The sequence below is a fragment of the Octopus sinensis genome, unplaced genomic scaffold (assembly GCF_006345805.1).
Source record: "Octopus sinensis unplaced genomic scaffold, ASM634580v1 Contig13942, whole genome shotgun sequence".
Taxonomy (NCBI): Eukaryota; Metazoa; Mollusca; class Cephalopoda; order Octopoda; family Octopodidae; genus Octopus; species Octopus sinensis.
This window is the reverse complement of record NW_021833065.1, coordinates 368,634-386,084: the sequence shown is the minus strand read 5'-3', so window position 1 is coordinate 386,084 and position 17,451 is coordinate 368,634. Positions and strand designations below refer to the sequence as shown.

Here is a 17,451-nt window from a genome sequence, read left to right as displayed (position 1 = left end):
AACATGAAATTTTGTGATAAACTTGGAAAATCTGCTACAGACATGCTTCGGCAAGCTTATGGCGACAAGGCAAAGGTAATGTTTTGAGTGGCACAGGCACTCCCGAAGCAAAAGAACATCCTTAGAAGACAATGAGTGCTTTGGAAGACCTGTCACAAGTGTCACCTCTGGAAATGTGGTATTGTGCATTGAGAATTCATCCTCCAGGGCCAGACCATCACTCGATGTTTTGAAGTGCTTGAGGGAGAACATTTGGTGAAAGCAACTGGAACTGTGGAATGCAAAGAATTGGATTCTTCACTGAGCTCTCCTCACTCATGAGTTTCTCTCCAAAATTAACATGGTATTGTTTCTGTACCTGTCCTATTTGCCAGATTTAGCACCAGTGACTTTTATTTCTACCCCAAGATGAAAAAACAGCTCAAAGGTCACTGTTTTAACACCATTGTTGAGATCCAGAGTGAATTGCAGAGGGTCCTTGACTCACTTATGGAAAACGACTTCCAGGCCAGATTCCAAAAGTGGCAGGAACACTAGAACCAATGTATTAACTAGTCTTGGAACCTTTTGATACTACTTCATATCCATGCCCACACACATATACAATGGGTTTCTTTCACTTTCCATCTACCAAATACACTCACAAAGCTTTGCTCAGCCTGGGACTATAATAGAAGTCACTTGCCCAAAATGTTATTTAGTGGAGCTGAACCTGAAACCACATGATTGGGAAGCAAACTTATTAAACCACACAGCCATGTCTTTGCAAATTGTGTGCATGTATTCATGTACATCTATCTATCTGTCTATCTATCTATCTATCTATTTATATATATATATATTGCTTTCTGTAATTATGCAGTAGCATAGTATATGTAGAACAAGAGATATATAGATATATGGATTGCATGTAGTAGTTTGGCTGACTACCTACAAGCTCTAAGTTTGTTTGATCAGAACTGAACTGGGACTACACAACAACTACAAAAGCCAGTTCATTGCTTCTGTGAAGAAATACACTATAGTAGTAAAGAAAATTTCTAATTAAGGAAGAAGCCAGCAATTTTGAAGGGAGAAAATTAAAGGAATTAGTTAATTACAATGGCCTCAGTACTTGACTGATACCATATTTTAGTGACCCCTGACAAAAAGGCAAAAGTTAACATTGGCTCGATTTCAGAACATAAAGGGCAAGAAAAAATTCCAAAAGGCGTTTTGCCAATCCACCTTGCTTATAGAACAGATGTAATAATAACTATAAACAACTCTTCAATTACCGTGAATGCTGTACTTTTAGCCGCTCATAGTTCTGCCTATGTTGTTCAGCTCGTGTATGCTCTTCATTCAGCTGTTTATGTATTTCCGGTTCAAATCCTCTAATAGGCAGACTCTGGCTAAGCCGTGCTGGAACCGGAGGCAGGGCTGTAACATGACTGGCCATTGAACCAGCTTCACTATCTGTTGTATTTCCAAGCATGGAAGAAGATTTATCCAATATTCTGTAGAAATTGAAAAGAAAGAAAGTTTTTTTTAATAATTATCAAAAGCAGCTATCATATATATTCAATTTTATAGTATTGAGTAAATGAGTGATAAACCTTGTCTTGGACAGGACACAAGTGCATTGCAAGTAATATTCCTCTATGATCTTGTACTTATTTCTGACAGCAAAGTAAATTTGGAATGATGTAAAAAGGCATTCCAGCCAGTGGTTTTGAACTCATGACCTATGAGAAGATAATCTAATACCTTTTTTACTCAGCTAACCTGCCTCAAAAACTAAATGGATCACATCCTATTGAAAGCCAACAAGACAATTATTAATAAAAGAAAGTAAGTTCCAAAATACTTTCCAACAAATATTGAGGACTTATTAACATTAATATACTGTTTCAATTAACAAAACTTATCTTCCAAGCATTATGTCAAATACTTTCATAAACTTTTGTGCAGGAAATTTTTTTTCTTTATATGTTTAAATTAGGACATGTCCTTTTTAAAATAATATAATTCTTTTAAAAAAATTAATGCATTTGAACTTTTCTATATCATTTAAAATTACTATGGGAAAATATCTACATTATACATCTATAAGGACAACACACTGAAACAATACAGTTCAGTACCATCATAAATATTTTTTCATATCTGTCTGACAGAGGGTTCTTTCAGAAAATCAATTTATTCTATCTTTTAGGAAAATTCATTGAAAGACTACAATTAAAAGAGCTGTACTTTTTTTTTTATCACAAATATGTTAAATTAGTGTAAATTTTCATATTTTACTTGTATCTTATTCCTTTCATTTCACAAGCCCTTAACTCTTGATGAAGTCAAAAGGGTGCTATTATAAAATACGGTGTTTTAGGTTCAGCAACTTAAAACTTGATAGAGCCCTTCCCTCAGCAGGTCTGAACACAGCCAATTTCTTATTGAGAAGATATAGAAAAAGAAGACATGACCCTAGTACAGGACTGGTACTTTATTTAATGACCCTGAAAGAATAAAAGACAGAATTAAAGCTCAACAGTATAAAAGTGAAACAATCTGTTGTCAGTCAGATAAACTAAGGCAAACATATATGCCATGTCCAGAAGAACAACATAATGAACTCTTGGCCATAAGGTCAGTTATAAAGTGTTTTAAACAAACAATAACTGTGACTCAGATATGTTAAGTTACTAATTGCTTTAGCACTAACAAGGCCAAATAGATTTTGATTGGTCAAAAGTAAGCCAATCAATATAGGTTTAAAAAGCTGTGTATCAATGATATAGCAGCACTGTTCCAGTTAATCAATATATTGATATTTTTGCAATACAGAATTAACTCCGCTTGAAGCAAATTTATTTTTTTCCTTTTTACTAATGGATGATATTTGTAACTATGTCGACCAAACATTAACAACTCTATAAACTAGATTTTGATTGATTGAGAAATTTTTTCCAATGTTCTTTTGAAGTATTTTTTTAATATTAAAACAAAATAGTTGCATTATATACCTAAAACTGGTTTTACCAGATTACACAATGGTAGATTAATTTTTCACCCTTTTTGACTTAATTTGGTTATTAAATATTCAAAACCTTTTCCTATCTCACCTGTAAATCTTAAATCTTGTGACTAATCAAAAGAAATTCTTATAGACTCATAGTAAACAATTCATTCAATTTTATATTTTAATATGCAGCTAAACTTCTATTTAATTCTCTTCAATGGGCAATAGTTAAGAAGTTCACTTTGCAACCATGTGGTTTCAGGTTCAATCCCATTGTACGACTCCTTAGGCATCCTGTTGAACCAAGAATGATCTGGTTCTTCTACCAGGACCAGCTGCACAACACCCAGAATAACAGTTGGCTTGCCTACAATCCATGCAATGTCCTACATATTCCAAAACCAAGTTCCCTCAAACTTTGATGATCTGTGTGTGTGTTTCTAGTGAAGGGGATGCCATGCTGCCAAGGCCTTAGGATCAATTCAGACAGCTATGTGAGGCTGCTAGAGACTGGTCAAACCCTGGTTGGAGAGAGTTGCTGCTGGAAGGCTATATGTGTGGTAGCAAGATTTGACTCTTTACCATACCTCTGGAAAAAGTCAGAAGTAGTTGTTGAAGAATTTTTATGACTTCACCAGCTGCAATTTCTGGTCTCCTAATTCCTCCCATTGAAATTCCATGGATTACTATGTGTTGGGCACAGTTGAGAAAGACACCAACTGCTCTGCTTGCAACACCAAGGGCAAGCTGGTGGCCAATCAAGGAGATACTCAAGAATCTTTTCAGGGACACAGTGAGAAATGCACGTGCCAGGCTCCAGAGCTGTCTTCGCACTGTGGTGGAAGCTGAGAATGGCTATTTTGAGTAAACTGTTATTACCTAGCCACAAACTAGTTGATATTTTTCAACTTTTTAAAATACTTTTATTTTTTGAATGGGATATTGTGCTTTATTTTCCTTTTATGCAAACCGTCAAATTTAGCCTGAACACCTTGTACTTTGTTGACTCCAGAAGAAAAAGCAGAGTCAACTACAGTAGAATTTAAAGTCAGTCAGAACATAAAAGGATGTAACAAAATACTAAATGTCATTCAGTTCCATAGTCTACTGTTTCTACGACTCTACAATCCATTAGCAGGCTCACCAGTCTTGCAATTTCTTTTGTTTTAAAATCTTCCTTGATTGTTCAGAGGTCTTCAGAAGAAGTGATAAATGGCAATTTCTTTCCAGATGAATACCATTTGATGGAGGATAGGGTAAAAAATTTGGAGGAAATTTTACAATGATATCATGAAAAAAGCGCACCTGGAGCTTGGGATGTTTCTTTATCATTTTCCTTTTGCCTTTAACATGATACTTAAGATTGTGGAGCCTGGTTGATCATGAGTTATTTCTTTTGTGATATATCTTCAGTTTTGCATGATAATGTACACAGAACAATACTAACTCCACATGACCAGTAGTCTTTGAAATTCATACTTTGTTTCCATTATAGTTAAAATCCCTTCAGTGGATAATTTCTACTACCTAGGAGACCTAATCTGTAGTGGGGGAGGATACACAGAAAGTATAATTGCAAGAATAACAATAGGATGCAGAAAATTCAGTGAGCTTTTACCTCTGTTGGCAACAAATAATCTCAATCTCTCTCTCACTCTCTTCGAGTGAAAGGAAGATTGTACGAGGCATATAAATGACCAGCAATTCTACATGGTAGTGAAACATGGGTCCTGAATGTAGAGGACATGTGAAAACTAGAGGGGAATGAAGCTAGTATACTCCATTGGATGTGCAATGTAAGTGTACATGTGAAACAGCATACTAGTGTGTTAAGAGAAAAGTTAGGCATAAGAGGAATTAGATGTAATGTGCAAGAGAAAAGACCATACTGGTTTGGTTGTGTGATAGGGATGGATGTAGACAGAAGCTTCCATGCTGGTGACACAATAGCACATATGTTGGTGCCACGTAAAAGCACATGCGCTGGTTCCACGTAAAAGCACCTGTGCTGGGACCACTTAAAAGCACCTGTGTTGGTGCCACATAAAAGGCATCCAGCACACTCTATAAAGTGGTTGGTGTTAGGAAGGGCTTCCAGTTGTAGAAACCAAATCAAATCAGACTGTAACCTGGGGCAGCTCTTCTGCTTATCAGCTCTGGTCAAACCATCCAGCCCATGCCAGCATGGAAAATGGACATTAAATGATGATGATGATAACTTATTTCCCCCTTTTTATGAGCATACAAATTCAGTACCATGAATCTCCATAACAGCAAGTGAATGCAATGATGGAAACAGTGTGTGTGTATATTTGTATCCTGTATTACCTGACATTTTTTTTTTATAGCAGATTTATCTTAATCAAACCCTGAAAACAAAAATAAGTTTCTGCAGCCTAACCAATTTTGCACATCACATGATAATTTCTAACCAATGAAGCTGACTGCCATCAAATTGTCAAATTCTGGGCTAAAAAATATTGACTCACCTATAAGCTTCAGTGTACAGCATGTTTATTTTTGTTCTATCAGTAAATCAGACACTTTTTGGTACTTTCAGCTACTGTTGAGAGTCTACTTTAATCAATAAATAGGAATGACATTTCATTTCTTGAGTTGTTCCTCAGTGGGAAGAATATTTGCTGATTACAGCACTCTTACCACTTGTATGAATGCTTGTTTATTTCTAAAAGTTTTGAGAACTTTTTTAGTACATGTTTGATGACACATATTTCACTTGCATGCATTTATGTATTTTGAAATTTTGAATTCTGTCTTATTTTCACATGTCAAAACATTATGACAGTTGATTACAATATCAATAAATCATTATGTTATAATTTTATTTTCACTTATTTCTTTAAAAAAATATTAAAATTTTGACAAATATTCTACCTTTACTGTAATATGTTTTTAATCATTTTGTCTTTTGGCCACTTTGTTATTCTATTAATAACTTTCTACAATTATGTCTTCAGATTAACTTATATTTTAGTTAATATGCTTTCTCCTAGGCTTGGCCTGAATGCTGACACTTTACAAATCATTGGATATGCTCACATATTTAGGAAAATACAGGAAAGTACTGCAACACATTACAGACTACTATAAAGGCAATTTGGCTGATTCACAAAGATTCACCCAACAACTGTCTACAACTTCTCACATACAGACATGCTGTTCCTTCAATCTTCCTCTTCCACTACAATTGCAATGCTATTTATTCCTTTGGATTATTAATCTACATACACCTTCATTGCAACCCACTTGAGGTAAAAATCTCTTGTGATGTCTACAGTGTTCCATTTACAGGACTCTACACAGATTTCCCCATTATTCCAGAGTTGAATTACTCAAGAACTAGCACTCTATGTATGTTGCTGTTGTGATATTTTTTTTCTCTTTCACTTACTGGATCTGGAGGAAGAGGCAGTGCCCAAGTCTTTGCAGGTGCTCCAAGACCAGGGAGATCAATGCCATTAATGTTCCTCTTGAATCTTTGTAAGTCAAAACCTACAGAAGCAGGGAAGGAATTCCAGAGGAATAATCTAAGAAGGAAGCACAAGGGGCTAGTGATTAATGTGGAGTTTGTTCGAGTGGGGTGGGGAGCAGTTGAACAAAGAAGAAGGGAGACATTGGGTTTGGAGTGCTTGAGTTGGGGTGGAACAAGTCCAGACAAAGGCCATTACAGTAGTGACAGAAAAGGCAGAGAGAGAGGAGTGCCAAATGCTGCAGCATACCTGTGACTTCATACCAATCAGCTGAGTGACCTTTTTCTGGGTGCAGTCTAAGATATCTGTGTGAGTAGCAGCACCATCCCAGATATGAATGCAGTACTCCATGGTGGGTGTCACCCGAGCTTTATTGCGTCAATTTACTGTTGGGGGCTGAATTATCTTCTGGCTCCGAAGAAAGGAAACAGTCATTAAAATATGGCCCTACCTATGTTAAGACTGTGCACTAGTCTGAAGAGATCCTCGTTAATGAGTGGAAGACAAAAATTAGAGCGATCTAAACCCAAAACATTTCAACTCTAGCCATCTCAATACTTAATGATTCTTATTTAAAACATTAAATATTGAACGGCCAAGTAAGAGGGGTTTTTTCTTTCTTTTTTATACAAGAGTTGAATTACAGAAATTCCAACTGAAAGTCAACTGCATCGCTTTTCAGTCTGGAAGGACCTTCAAAAGCCTGTTAGTCTTGGGAAAAGACTACATATATAAAGCAATGGCATCGTCTATTAAATCAAAATAAACACAAAATGGGCATATATTTTATCGAAAAAGTTGACTTTAACAGGATTTTAACTCAGAAGGTAGGCGCCAGATATGAATATTGTAAGGTGGCCATCAACTTAATTATTATAATGATATCATATTGCCGGTTCTATGATTGGTAAATACATCTTTAAAAAAAACAGGCAATGCAAAACGCCCGCAACAATCATAAATCAGATTGTTTATAGATTTATTGGAAAATTTAAATTTCTTGCACAAAGACAAAATAAAATGTCTAAATGGATATAAAATACTGTAACTCAAACTAAAATTATCACCAAAACACTAAAATGTGATTGAAGAATCAATAAACTGACCGTTTTTCACATTTCAACTTCTATGACATAACGGCTCATCACTTCTATTGCATCACGAAAATGAGTTATGTGACGTCTGTGATAATGTAAATATTATCATCACTATCACAGAAAAAAGCTTAAGGTGAAAAAAGTTGGATTAATGTCTTAAGTCAACGAATATTTCTTAAGAATATCAACTGAAAAGTTCTGGACGCAATAAATATTTGAAAATACCATTTAAAAATCAATTTTAATTTTTTTGTTCATGAAAATCAGAAAAAAATTCCTAAAAAAAGATTCTGAGTTTCATTTGAATTAATGTTTATTGAGACACCTATAAAGTATGTGTATGTATATATATGTGTATGTATGTATGTATATATATATATATATATATATATATATATATATATATATATATATATATATATATATATATATATATATATAAGTATGTGTGTGTGTATGTGTTATGTTTGCTTATAGCAATGACAGATGTGTCTGTAAAACCAAATCTGCGACACGGTTCGATGCTCGGTTGTAGCTACTTCAGTTAGGATATGGTCACAACTAAGGTTAACTTAAAAGAAAATTATTTCAATTTAAAAATATATCCACCGGTTCACTACAGCAATAAATATATACCTTCTATGGCAACAATTTTGAAGGGTTTGTACACCGCACTCATACAACAAATAACCCGATGGAAGTATGTACAATACGGCAAGTGTCTAGAGAAACATTAACCGGGTGTGGCTGACAGCAACTTAAAGTGTTGAGAGGATGCAATCAAGCAGTAGGTTTCGCAGCAAAAACGTACTGCAGTTTTAAACTATTTCGTCTAAATATATTTCTTATATATACAGACGAAGGACTAACATTCAATTCAGTCCATCAAACAAACAATTTACGCAACAATTACATACATATATTTTGGGTTATAATTTACACACCCAAATCTTCATTTTTGATAATCAAGTAAAGAATAACGATAAAAGGTCAGACTTACGGACATATAAAAGGAGAGAAAGCTTGGAATGTTATTAAAACCGAAAGACAACATGCCGTAGCACGCTTAAATTTTGAATCTCAACAACAAACAAGTCTACGCATGCGTATTTGGTGACAGCATGCGAAGCACTGAATAGTTTCGGTCCGGGTACTTTTCTAACGGGGTCTTCACTAATTCCATTCTTACCTAGAATGATAATTAGGAACCCGATACTTGACTAATATTTTATTTTATTGGTCCTGGAAGTATAAAAGGGTAGAGTTCACATCGACAAGATTTGAATTCAGAATGCCAAGTGTCTAGTATTTAGTTACGATTCTACCTACCAAATGTATTCCCATCCCACGTAATCCTCTTATATAATATTTTTTATCCATGTGCGGTTCGAAATAATGGGTATAATCGGAACAAGAATTAACTTTCACTTTAGCAATGGACATATCTCGCTCTATGGTCTTGTTCCAACTCGGGCTGCAGCAACAAAGTTCATCCGTCACACCTCTCGGTCCAACATCACTGCCTCTAGATCCTGGATATATTCCAGGTACACAGTGACCGGTTTGTCGCTGCCGTCTTTGCCTGATCTCGCTAGATTTCGACAGGTTTCCATAAAAGCATTCGCTTGTCATATGTTATTGCCATATGAACATATTTTGGTCTTATTAGACCTCCTCTGCGAAGTTGACAGCAGAGACGGACCCAAGGTGTGAGAGTGGGTGTTGAGGGGCATATGCCTCAAGAAAAGAAGTGCATCCTTCTAAATAATTACACCCTTTTCTCCTGGAATTGTATTCACTTCCGACCTTGTGCCCTCTCTTTGAAAAATTCCTGAGACAGCGCCTGCTAAGAGTGATATTCATAATCAGTAGTATCTCCACATTCCCTCTATTTCTATGTATATGGTGGAATAATAGCTTTGGTAGGAAGCCCGCCAAGTCCATTTCAGGACACCTACTCCACCATGGCTCCCACTTGGACCCAACATTCATCTGTAATTCCACAAATTATCTGCTTGCTTTAAACATCTTGGTTTATTTAAATCTCGCTGGCAAACTGCAACTAGCCTGGATCCTACTTCAACTGTTAAAAAACAGAGAAGACAGGAGATGGTACTCACACTAGGTACCTGCAATGTAGGTATCCATTTTTGACAACACTGAAATGAATAGAACTGCACTGATTACAAGAGAACTGTTTCTTTACAAGGCGGACATGGTAGCCTTCAGTGAAACATTCCTTACAAAAAAGGACTAGATGATGGTGTCTAGCAGTAGATACAAGTTGTTTGAGTGTTGAGGAGCATTTAAAGACTGTTAATGTCTGTCCTTCAGTCACATTTTGTATGAAAACTTGCTTGTCTACCAGAAGGGCTCAAAGCTCAGCAGATGACTCTCACACTCCTGCCAGAAGGCAAGAATAGTGTCACCATTGATGTATAGAAAGCATGGGGGACAAAACTGAACCCTGGAGTACACTAGAGTTGATTGTGGGCAGGACAGAAGAAGCTCAGTCAACATGCTTCAATGATGCAATCTGACAGGTCCAAAGGATGAAAGATGAGTGGAGTTTATAGGCAGGAAGTTTTGATTGGAGAATTGCATACCAAACATGATTGAAAGCTTTGCTAAAGCCTTGGGCAACAATATTGCTTTTACCAAACTTCCTTCAAGTAAGAGCCCACTTGTGAATCTGGATCTATGGAAGTCATATTATTAGCTATTGAAGAGTGGGTGAGAAAAAGAGATATTTAAGGTGTTGGAGAACATCATTGTTAATGGCTGTCTACATTTATCTTAATAGCATAAGTAAAACTACTGAAATATTGCATCAATCCTAAAAAATTCTAAAGTAATGTAGGAAGTTTACCATTTTTTTTATCAATAAGCATTCTTGAAAAAGGTTTGAGAAGACATGTAAAGCTAAGTGAAATTGTGGCCATCCATACATATAGGCATGTCTTTCATGGTTATAACCTTCCCCTTCCCATCACACACACACACACATATGCACATAATTTTGTCTTCTGGCAAAACTTACCCGCAACCATCTCTGCCACCCCACTCATTGCAGGCTCCTCCAGTTCCTCTCAACATCACTTGCTATCTCTAAATATCTCCCTCACACTCCCCATATGGTACATCTCCTAATTTTTATGAGGTCTGAGTTCAGTGAATTTCATCATCATCATCATCATCATCATTTAACGTCCGCTTTCCATGCTAGCATGGGTTGGACGGTTCAACTGGGGTCTGGGGAGCCCGAAAGCTGCACCAGTCCAGTCAGATCTGGCAGTGTTTCTACAGCTGGATGCCCTTCCTAATGCCAACCACTCCGAGAGTGTAGTGGGTGATTTTATGTGCCACTGACACAGGTGCCAGACGAGGCTGGCAAACGGCCACGCTCGGATGGTGTTTTTTATGTGCCACCGACACAGGTGCCAGACGAGGCTGGCAGACGGCCACGCTCGGATGGTGTTTTTATGTGCCACCGACACAGGTGCCAGATGAGGCTGGCGAACGGCCACGATCGGATGGTGTTTGTTACGTGCCCACAGCACGGAGGCCAGTCGATGCGGTACTGGCTACGGCCACGTTCGGATGGTTTCTTGTGTGCCACGTGCCACCGGCACTGGTACCACAAAGATACAAATTCCATTGATGTTCATCTATTTTGATTTGTTTTGATTTTCACTTGCCTCAACAGGTCTTCACAAGTGTCACAAGAAGGAAGGTATGCACAGGTGGACTGACTACGTCCCAGGTAGGGGCCACAGGTTATGGCCTGACTAGTCTTGCCGGGTCTTCGGATGGTGTTTTTATGTGCCACCGACACAGGTGCCAGATGAGGAAAACATTAATTTGCTTTTCCAAAAACGAATGTTCGATCACTATAGCATCTGAGCTGAAGTGTGAAGTTTTGCATTACAAGAAATTTAAATATACAATATATGATTCTTGAAATAAAAGGAAACTGAATCACAGTACCACACAAGCAGATCCCTGAGTCAGAGGGTTGTCACAGGAGTGGTGCAAAGGTTCCTCTGCTAAGAATAGGGAACTGCCAACAAATGGTGGATGCAGTGACATGCTGTTACAGCACATGCCCCCATACTACTACAACAGTACCCCTTACATGAAGAAAATTTACTTTAGATATGAGTTCTCTAGCCATTCATCCAGCAAAATTTCATTAAAAAAGATTCCCAACAACAAACACTACAAAGACTGTTTATACTTGTTTGGAAAAGTATATTTCCTGAAGGAATTCCTTTTGATGGGTTAGGAACACTAAAAGATGCAGCTGGTGTTTCTAGATTGTCAAGTTTGTAAGAAGATGCATTAATTATTTAGTGTGCTGTGAAAATGATAATATAGTTGAAAGAGTGTTTTCAAAGGTAACCTCCTCCAAAATTACACTGGATCGGATCTATTTTTATCAATTTTAAGACTAAAAATAAAACTCAAACAACATTTGTTGCTGATATTTAAACTCCTAGTAAAGCTACATGCTTCAAGCATCTACATCTAAATGAAGAAGAAATTAGGGAAGAGAAGAATTGAATTCTTGATGTCTTGAAGTTTTAAATTTTAAAGGTAAAAATCCTATTGAATATCATGTTTAATTATCAACAAAGAAAATTAGAATTGACTAGCAGGCTATCATCATCAACATCATTGTCATTTAACATTTTTTTTTTTGTGCTGGTATGGGTTGAATGGTTTGATATGAACTGATGAGCCTGGGGGCTGCTCTAAGCTCAGTATCTGCTTTGGGATAGTTTCTTTCTAATGCCAACCTCTTCACAGAGTACTGGGTGCTTTTCTTATTGCCCCAAAACTAGTGAGGTCATCAAGTACTTTCAAAGCAAGATCCCCTCAACTGTAGGGTACAGTATTGAAGGATATAAAAGTATAATAGAGGAACAGAAGAAAGTGTTTTGCTGAAAAAGTAAATACATGGCTTCCCCATTTGGAAAGTACAAGGCAAATATATGGGAAAGAAAAGGGATAGAGGAACAGAAAATGTGGGAGGGAAGATGGGTTTGAAAAATCGAATTTGTGAATTTTTTAAAAATTTGTAATTTCCACTGTTTAATATATGGAAATCCAAAAGAACTTTCTAAAAAAGTAAAAGAGTTTTCATATATGGTGGGGCATGTGGGAAATAATTTTAAAAAATTTACTTTCAAATTGTTTGTTTGGGGTTAGTTTCCAACATGGTCTTCCTTTTGAAAATATGGGGCTACTTCTTTTTTTATTTAATTGATTTGACAGCCCCGAAACAGATACACTCCCTAGACTCAATTCTCGAGTGAACTGTTTGAATGAACACTCCTTGTTTTCTGGCAGCCTTCCAGAATTCTCAGTCGACCAGTATTCTCAAATAAACATCAATTTAAAGAAAACATGAGACAGAGTAAGAGCAGTTTCCATGTATATGTTCTATTTTTAAAAGTGGGTTGTTGATGAAGATAGAATGTGAGTTCCCAGTAAGTCATTTGTATGACCTACTTTCAATAATTGCTTGTACTATTTCACATAATTACTTTGGCTAGTGCCTCTAGAAGAAAAGATTAACTTATGTTTTCCCTTCGTTACAAAATTTAAAGTTTATTTATATTTGGAAGAAAGCCAGGAAATCTTTCCAGTATACATTTGTAAGGAATACTAAGAAATTTATAGACCAATGAGGGGAACCTGCACTGCAAATGGTCTTCAATCTACTGGAAATAGCAACCAAATTTTGCTCAAATTGCACCTCACCTCTTAGAAAAGGATATCTTGGTAGTGCACAAGTTTCAGTTACCTAATTTGTTAAAAAACTTTCCTTAGTACATAACATCTATCTAAAATCTTAAAATTACAATACAACTGTATGACTTGTCATAAAAAGGGACTCTTCTGACGCTCCTAAGTACTGCCATTTCTTCACTCCTAACATCTACAACATGAAGGAAACATTCTTCATCAACCATAATTTACAAATATTTTCCTTCAGCAGCATCAATAGTTCAAATGGAAAAAATAGAAAAATAAATTTTCTCCAAATTGCCACTAGCTTTAGAAATCTATAGCAAAACTCAGTATGTAGCTTCTGTCAAACAATGACATGAAAATCAAACCAAACTCTTTTCATAGACTCAGACCAAGTTATAAAGAGCTAAAGCTTTCTTCTGAGCTATACACTAAGTGAATGAGATATTTCACTATCTACAACATTAAATCAAATGTTGCCACTGATTTATCAGTCACTGCTAATTTAATTTCTAATGATGTAGCTGACGCAAACCTCCAACCCTATATTTTTAGTCCAACACTAAATCCACAGCTAATAGTAACAGCTTTAACTATGTATATTCATTACAAAGATACATTATATTGTAAGGCCAAAATGCATGTAGGCACTTAGATTTTCTCTCAAGAATCAAATATACAATACCAACAACTGTGATTCACCAGAGGAAATAGCACAGCATAAAATCACCAACACCCTTAACTACATTTAGAAGAAAGCTATCTACATTCCTATTTCAGTGCTCATGACTTTTAAAGGCCTTCCTACACTGGTATCTGCATGAAAAGCGAAGAAGATAAGGTTTGGTTAATGAGACACACCATGTATATAAAAAGAAGAAACAGGTGTATTAAATGGAAAGGGTTTGCAACTAGTTCATTCAGAGGAGCAATGATGGTTGTAGTAATGATAAAGGAGACCAAGAAGCAGCACATATATGAACCAGTGATTGTTGATTCTTTGCCAAGCAATCAAGAGAGCTTACTTTTGGATGCAGTCTAGGATATCTCTGTACATAGTATCAACACTGACCAACATACATGAGAAGTCCTATGATGTGGATCTTCAACTTCCATAGCCCTGGAAGAGGAATCCGAGTCTTTGAGATTCACTTCTAGTGATATATGTTTAGATGTCAACTGTGTATAAAGTGGTTGAGAAGGAGAGAAGAGGGATTCATCTGCGTAAGAATGTATTTTTGAGAGAAAAGAGCAAATAAAGTGTTAATATACAAAAGGAAGATACAACCAGACCTTGCAGAATACCAGGATTGGCAGAATGTGGATTGGAGAAGCTTCTGATCTAAGAATGAGAAATAGATGGAGCCCATAAGTAAGCAGCTTAGAAGTTCACATTCAAGACACAGTCAAAAGCTTTGCTGATGGCAGGAGCAATTATATCATTTTCAGCAAACTTTTCTTGCTTAGAATGTCTTCATGCTACTGAAGTATTATTTTTTAACGTCGACTCTCTGTTTAGAGACAGAGGAGAGCAGTTTTAGACCACAAGAAGGAGAAACCCTCAAGATGATTCTTAACTTTTTCTACTACCTTTGAGATGTTGGAGCTGAGAGTAACTATATGGTAATTGTCAGGGGAGGAGGAGTTGCTCTCCTTGGAGATGTGACACAGTGGAGAAGATTTACAATGACTGGGGTAGATCTCTGTAAAGAATGATTAAAGAGTTTCGCAAGTTCTGAAGTGATGGAAAGGATACAATCTGCAACATTGACCTGGCTGAATTGGAGCAATCAAAAGTTTTCGTTTTTTCTTTTTTTTTTGCAACTGTGATTGGTGGGATAGAGGAATGTTTGGAATGAGTTTTGTGTGTATGCAGTTTTAAGAACATAGCAAGCAAAAAATGTTTACTTCATACTGCAGAGTTCAGATGTGATTAGTAGTATTCCTCAATACTAATTTGACACCTCCTGGTACCTTACTAGAAGGACCAGATATAAATTGAGAGCTGAGATAATTTGGAAGTTGTACAGTGCAGAAAAGGGTCCTTTGTATTTCATAAAAAAAAAAGTTTAAATTAAAATTATAAGTCTAATTTCTAAGATGTGTCATTTTATTACATTTTAAAATTAGTTCTTTGTTTCTACCAACACTCGTATATTTGTTGGTTACCTTCAGTATTCAGGTTAAAAACTGGGCCTTTGAAAATAATAACTATTAACATAAGGTCACATATTCTGATATTGCATGAACTTTCTGTATGACTTAACAAAAAAATTATCCACCTTTCTGTGCCTGAGGAGATTTTCTATGTTATAAAATATGTAACATTCAAGTTTTCAAACTTTTCATGTTATATGAAAAATATAACATTAGAATTCATCTGAATAATATTGTAATAACTTCCTTTTATTGGAGATTAATTGCAGGAGTCAAACTACTATTAAAAGAACAAGTCAAAATACTATTACAAATTTTAGCCTACAACTACAAATTGCCAATTCATCTAAATGATTATATTATTTAATAAGCAACACAAACACGTTATCATTAAATTAGCATGTTTGGTGAATATATAAGCTTAAAGGTCATGCAAAAAACATAAAACAAAATTTGGTTTATTTGAGTTTATACAATAAATAAAATGAGCCAAGGGGAGTAATTCAAATGAGTCAAAGGCATGAAGTAACAAATGCAATATGCAAAAAATTCTAAAATGGAATTTCTCTCATTGATGGGAGAAAGAAAAGAAAATGTAGCAGTAATTGTCAGTGGCTTTCAAAGAAAAGACCATTTCTGTGGTGTGTGTGTGTCTGTATATACATGATGGTATATGAATATATATCATCATCATCCTCAACATCTACCTTCTATGCTGGCAATTGTTGGGTGGTTTGACAGGAGCTGGTCGGGCAGAAGACTGCACCAGGTAGTAAAGTACATTCACTGGCTCAGTGTTCATTAGGTAATCGATTAATGAGAGAGATGGGAAATATGAGAATCTTTATTGATCACTGCAATTGTTTTGACCCATCTAGCATTGATCACTTGCAGGTGGGATACTGAATGTCTGGTTTAGTTGTATCTATCAGTGAAGATGTGTCCTCCTCAGGTGAAAACAAGGTTTAGAATCGAAGGGCTATAGAGACAATATTGCAATAACCAAAGTCCAAGTAAGTAGGAAGGCAAACAAATCAGGTAAATGACCCTGTTCAATCTGTAGAAAAGGTGTAGGTAGGAACACCATAAAATGTACCCAGTGTAAGCTATGGACACATGAGAGGTGCAACAACATCAAAGGAAGGCTAACTGGAATGAGAGCTTTTGTGTGCGGCAGATGCACAGGTGCAATAAACACTGAAGATGCTCAGAAAACAGATTCCATCACATGCCAGAGGGAGAAACTAGATATAGTTGATAGCTTCTACTACCTAGATGACCAAGTCTGTAGTGGGGGTGGATGCTCTGAGAGCGTTGCTACTAGAATAAGAATAGCCTAGGCAAAGTTCAGAAAGCTCCTACCTCTGCTGGTGACAAAGGGCCTCTCGCTCAGAGTGAAAGGTAGACTGTATGATGCATGTGTGCATACTGCCATGCTACACGGCAGTGAAACATGGGCCATGACTGTTGAGGACATACGTAGGCTTGAAAGAAATGAAGCTAGTGTGATCTGGTGGATGTGTAATGTCAGTGTGCACACACGACAGAGCATAAGCGCCCTGAGAGAAATGTTGGAGATAGGAAGCATCAGATGTGGTGCGCAAGAGAGACGGCTGTGCTGTATGGTCATGTTCTGCATATGGATGAGGAGAGCTGTGTGAAGTGTCACTCCCTAACAGTGGAAGGAGACCCAGGAAGACATGGGATGAGGTGGTGAAGCATAACCTTTGAATGTTGGGCCTCACAGAGGGAATGAGAAGACCGAAACCTCTGGAGGTATGCTGTGATTGAGAAGACCTGGCAAGTAAAGTGAGATCACAGCTGTAGCCTTTACCAGTATTACATAATCAGCCCATTTAAAAAGTACCTTTGAATCATTGGGCAACACACCATGCTTGAGAAAACCTATTGAGTCAAGTAAAATAAAAAATCAAAATCACAATTATACCAA

The 17,451-nt window shown here is 36.5% G+C and overlaps 1 protein-coding gene across 2 annotated transcripts in view; it reads right to left on the bottom strand.

Annotated features, from left to right (window-relative positions):
- LOC115229963 (centrosomal protein of 83 kDa) overlaps positions 1-8,720 on the bottom strand; it is a 31,624-nt gene extending 22,904 nt beyond the window's left edge. The window contains exons 1-3 of one of the 2 annotated variants that reach the window (XM_036499414.1): positions 8,587-8,717; positions 5,488-5,684; positions 1,278-1,499 (exon numbers count right to left, since the gene is read on the bottom strand). In XM_036499414.1, coding sequence (XP_036355307.1) covers positions 1,278-1,499; positions 5,488-5,510 — 245 coding nt within the window. In that variant the 5' untranslated portion in view covers positions 5,511-5,684; positions 8,587-8,717. Of the gene's footprint in view, positions 1-1,277; positions 1,500-5,487; positions 5,685-8,586 lie in introns of both variants that reach the window. The other variant, XM_029800223.2, reaches the window with a different exon arrangement.
- Between the last annotated feature and the right edge of the window lie 8,731 nt (positions 8,721-17,451).